Consider the following 5340-nt stretch of genomic DNA (forward strand, 5'->3'; position numbering starts at 1 on the left):
CCACAGGGGGTGGTGTGTGGGAAGTCTATATAGTGTAGGTGTCAAGGTGAATGGGCAGCTCAGGGTGTGGGGAGGTGATACAGTTTTTTACCGCTCTCTGTTATGTGCTGGTTTTGCTTCAATATTGCCTTTCTTTTGCAAGCTGCCATAGACCGCCACCTTGGGCATTGAATCTCACTCAATGCTCAATATGTATTAAATAAATGGGAGCCTCCCCAAATTTCAAAATCAATTCAATTCAAAAATACTTTAATAATCCCAAAGGGAAATTAAATGTTGTTGTAGCTCATAATCCTGGTTTTGTTAAAGAGTTGTTATAGATGCTGATGGCAGTAGGCAGGAAGGATCTCTTATAGCGGTGTGTCCTCGGCCCTGGTGTCCTCAAAGAGTCCCACCAGGTGAGCCTTGCTGGCCTCCCGCGGAGCCATGACAGCCGAGCTCTGGAAGCTCAGGTCGGTCTTGAACTCCTGGGCGATCTCCCAGACCAGGCGCTGAAAGGGCAGCTTCTGGATGGGCAGCTCGGTGGACTTCTGGTAGTGGTGGATCTCCCTGAGAGCCACGGTACCGGGCCTGTAGAGGTGAGGCTTCTTCACTTCGCTGGTACCCGAGGCGCTCTTACAGGCGGCTTTGGTGGCCAGCTGCTTCCTGGGAGCTTTACCTCCGGTGGATTTATGGGCGCTCTGCTTGATTCTGGCCATGACTGGACTTCAGGGTTCTTCATGTTCAACACTGAAGAGTAAAAGATGTTAATCAGTTGCTCCCATTTACCTCCCAGTCTGGACGTAACTCTTTTGAGCGCGTCAGGACCTGGATTCCCCGTACCTAGAAGCGACTAAAAATGGATGCAATTTGATAGTCACTACACAGATAATTCAGAAGTTTAAGTCCACAGGACTGGAGACAACCTCCCTGGACGTGGACACACACAGATAATACAAATGGTAACCAAACAACCCGGAACAACTTCCAGAGAGATTAGAGGTGAACTCCAAGGTCAAGATTTATCAGTGTCGGATTGCACCATCAGTCGCTGTTTGAGCCAAAGAGGACTTAATGGACGATGACCAAGGAGGACACAAAACCATACAGTGAGACTGGAATTTGTCAAACCACAAAGCTTCTGGGAGAATGTCCTTTGGACAGATGAGACAAAACTGGAGATGTTTGGCAACAAGTCCCATCAGCTCAGTGTTTACAGACCCAAAGGTGAAACATCCAAAGGAAAGAACCCTGTACCTTCAGTGAAACATGGAGGAGGGGCTGCTTTGCTGCATCTGACACAGGGTGTCTTCAATCTGTTCAGGGTCCAATGAAATCTCAGGACTGTCAAAGCATTCTGGAGTAAAATGTGAAACTATTTTATCTCTGATATCTGGCTAATTTTCTGAACTGTGAGTGGGACTTCAGAAGTAACATGGATTGATGAGTGTCCACTGTATCTGTGAAGATGAGTAAAGAATCGTTATTTTTGGATAGGAGTATTCTTTCCTGATTGTGCTGCTAATTTCACTTAAGTCACTCTGGTACAGGCAGGATGGGAGGGCGCTGTGAGCTCTTATTGATATTGTATCAGGCCTACTCGTCAAGGTAACACTGGAGGTAAACCAAACTCTAAAAAACTAATGAAATTAAATTTTACCTGTTACATGTAGTCATGATGTGAAAGCTCACAAAGTTTTACAAGTCAGTTATGTCTCTGCATATAATTGTTTTCCAGCTCAGTCTTTGATTGTTATATTTTATAAATCATCACAAATTAAAACCTAACTTTGCTGCAAACCTTTGTTTGCACCGATGTGCACAAGAACTTGTCAGCCTTTTTATAGTTTGAATGAATTTTACAGAGTTTTACTTTCACACTCTACGTCAGTAGCCTACAACGTTATTGTCTTTTGCAATATCTCCGTTCATGATGTACCAGAAGGCTTTGGAGGTTGTCATGTTTCACCTAATGGGTTTGTGTGTGTACCATATCAAATACAGCAGATCACATATTTAGGTTTTGGTTCTCTCACTGGTTTTGCAACAAGAATTTAACATTCCTGAGGTATTTCACACTTTGTATTTAGGATTAAATGTACCTGCATGTTGAGCTGGATGAAGGTTGAAACAGACGCTTGTTTTCTGTAACTGGAGACAGTTCTCTGGAATAGTAAAATAGGAATGTGAAGTTTGTTGGCTATTTCCTTTCAGGTAATTTTAACATAGTTATATATTTATTAGGGATCCTATTGACAGCTTTATAAATTGGACTCTTAAGTTTTTTTTTTGTTGTTTATTTTTTGGGAGGGTGGTGGTGGGGTATTGTGCTTAATTTTTTTTCTTAGCAATCTTTGAAATATAAAAGATTAATATCATAAAAGTGGACCGTTTTTATGTACATACTTGACTGAAAGAAATGTATAAGACTGTCAGACGTTTGACACAAAAACTTCCTGAACAAACCTGATGCAGTGAGTAACCAGAGACCCATTCCTCTTCTTTCCTTGGCTGGAGTACCTGGAAAAGCCTTCGTCACTTCTGTGGTATTCTGAAAACTTGTAATATGCAATTTTGAAATTTCAGATCAGATGTTGATAAAATCTTCTGGGTGACATCTGGGGGTGGTCTGCTGTTAGTCTGAAGTGATACTGGTCTGTTTAGTTTTAATAAACATGGCAACTTGAGAAAAAGATGTAAACTTAGTCATCCAATGATTACTTACTGAGACTTTCATTTAGATATACCCATTGTCTCATGAGCAACTTGCTAACAGACCAACAGGGTGACATGAGAACAATTAGTGTTAAAGTTTTAAGTAAAAATATTGCAAAATGTGTAGTGATGAAAGTTTATGTTGGGGTGACTCTCAGGTACTACAATACCAAGTTTTAGCTCAATATCTGTAAAATTGACTGAGTTTTAGCTGCTTTTGTGCATTTCTTTTTTACTGTCAGGTGGCTGTAGCAAAGTATTTAAAACATGAGTCTGATCACATAGAGCTTAGACTATTAGTTGGGTATGAGTCTCAGCTACTACCACACCACATTTTCACCCAGTATTGGTAGAATTGACTGAGTCAGAGACATTTTTGTCTTTTCTAAGGTCGCTTAGCTGTGGTGGACATCTTGAATGGAACTGACTCCAAAACTTAATCAGTTGAAGATGCACATCCAGATGTTACTTTCTGAGAGTTTTATTCAAATCCGCCCACTGGTTCAAGAGATATTTTGCTAACAGACAGACAGTTAAAGGAACACACACAAAACAACAACTAGGCTAAAAACATTTATTGTTCAGCCTTTGCTGGTGGGCAACAAAATGAATATTTGAACATAGTTCAGCTGAGTCAGAACAACATGAATGAACAAGACAACACCTGAAGAATACGAGAGCTGTATAGTTTATTGTCCCAACAGTAATGTCCCGTTCATGTTGCCTGAATTAAAGGTTGCCATGGAAACAGCCGAGAGGGAAGGTTGGTCCCGTTCCGGCTTCTACTTCCGGGTTCACGTGAGAGGTCGTTTCTTACATACTCCGTCTATGGAACTAACACGATTTAGAAGTCAGCTTTTATTTTGAAAGCGCCTTGTAAGTGATATTACCGTAATACCGAGCGTTCGCGTGCCCTAAAAAACCCGCGCGAGGACTGGCTTGACCGCAGTTTTTTTTTGTTTGGGGTTTACTCTGTGAATGTGGGCAGTGGCGCGCTTTTTTCCAGCCTGGACCGGTACCGTGAGATATTCTCTAATCTTTATCGTCTGGTGTGTGTTTGAGCCGTGATGAGGAGGGAATTAAACAGCGGGTGACGCCAGACGGAGCCAGCGAAAGCTAAAGCTCATCTCCTCCAGCGGACGGTGGTCAGAGACCGCAGCCGGACCGAACAACTCCAGGTAGGCTCGCCACATTCCCGGGCGGAGGCTCGTCCTGCCTCCAGGGTTTTACAGCAAGATATAAAGCTGAAGTGTTAACACACGTGTACGTTAACGTGTGGGTTGTGTGTGGAGAGGGAGGGGTTGGTGCTGCTCTCCCAGATACAAATCTTCATTCAGAAATGAATCGATTTAATAATTTCCTTCCCAACCAGCGTGTGTACGACAGGAATGTTAAATGTGCAGCCACGGGCTCAGCTAACAGGTCAGTGAAGTATCCTCCCTTACTGAAGTGAAGTGAAGTGAAATTTATTTATATAGCACTTTTTAGCAGCAAGGCGATCCAAAGTGCTTTATAACACAGAAACAACAATCAGGTACAGAAACAAATACAGATTAAAAACATCAACCATGTATAATCTGAATGAAATATGAGATAATCTAAATAAAGTCATGAAACTAAACATATCTAAACATGAGCTGAGATAGTCAAAATAGTAGCTAAGACAATCTGAATGAAATCATGATAAAGTTAAAACTCAACCAAACACCAATCAGGAATCTAACAATATCTAAAATATGGGCTAAGATAAACTAAACTAAATGTACAGGAAGACTAAATAAGCAAACATAAACTGAAACATAATAATGCTAAACTAAAGGTACAGCATGGCTAACTAATAGTACCAAAGGCCCGCTAAACAGCCAACATAAGAATTACTACGATAACTAGACTAACGTAGTTAAGGAAGGGAGAGAGTGGGGTGACAGACAGTGCAAGGTGTGTGTGTGTTTGTAGAGAAGTCCATGGATCACGTCACAGAGGCCATTGTCTTTGATAATATGATGGAATGTTTATCAGCCAGCCCAGAGCAGATCCACAGATGTCCTTAGGCAGGAGGAGGGAGCAGAGCATCTTGTTAGGTCAGAGTTAATCGCGTGTGTGTGTGTATTAGGACTGTAATGGTATGAGGGTTCACTACAAGACAGATAAACAAATGCCAAATGCTACATTTTTGACAGACTAACTTCCTGAAGCAGAGATAAAGACTCCAACCAGTCTTATTTAGTGTGGAGGATCTAAAGTAGCAGGTCATGTAGAGTAAGGCAGGCTTGATCGTTTGATAAATTCACTGTAAAATAAAAAGTCATACTTAACTGTCTTCTGTTTTTTATCCAATCTGAAGAGTAAACACTGATGCACAGGCAGTAAGTTGATAAACCCCAGGAATTCTTTGAAGAAAATTAGTCAAAAATAGAAATACAACCCCCCTCAAACAACAACAACAACAAAAAAAAACAGATTTGATGCAAAGTACAAAGCAACACACAACTAAATTAGGACTGCCACTACTTATTTTTTCTATTTTACTATTGATTATTAATGTATCAACTCATTTTTCCATTAACCTAGACAACACACGTTTCCCCAAAAGATCATAATCAACAATTTTGTTTAACTTAATTTTATTTTAAAATGTCAACTTTG

General features: G+C 40.9%; 1 protein-coding gene across 1 annotated transcript; it reads right to left on the minus strand.

Moving 5' to 3' along the window:
• Positions 1-350: 350 nt before the first annotated feature.
• Positions 351-698, minus strand: LOC119617630 (histone H3-like). The gene has a single exon (XM_037979198.1). The coding sequence runs from the start codon at positions 696-698 to the stop codon at positions 351-353; it is 348 nt and encodes a 115-aa protein (XP_037835126.1).
• Between the last annotated feature and the right edge of the window lie 4642 nt (positions 699-5340).

Source organism: Kryptolebias marmoratus, linkage group LG13 (assembly GCF_001649575.2).
Source record: "Kryptolebias marmoratus isolate JLee-2015 linkage group LG13, ASM164957v2, whole genome shotgun sequence".
In the NCBI taxonomy this organism is placed as follows: domain Eukaryota; kingdom Metazoa; phylum Chordata; class Actinopteri; order Cyprinodontiformes; family Rivulidae; genus Kryptolebias; species Kryptolebias marmoratus.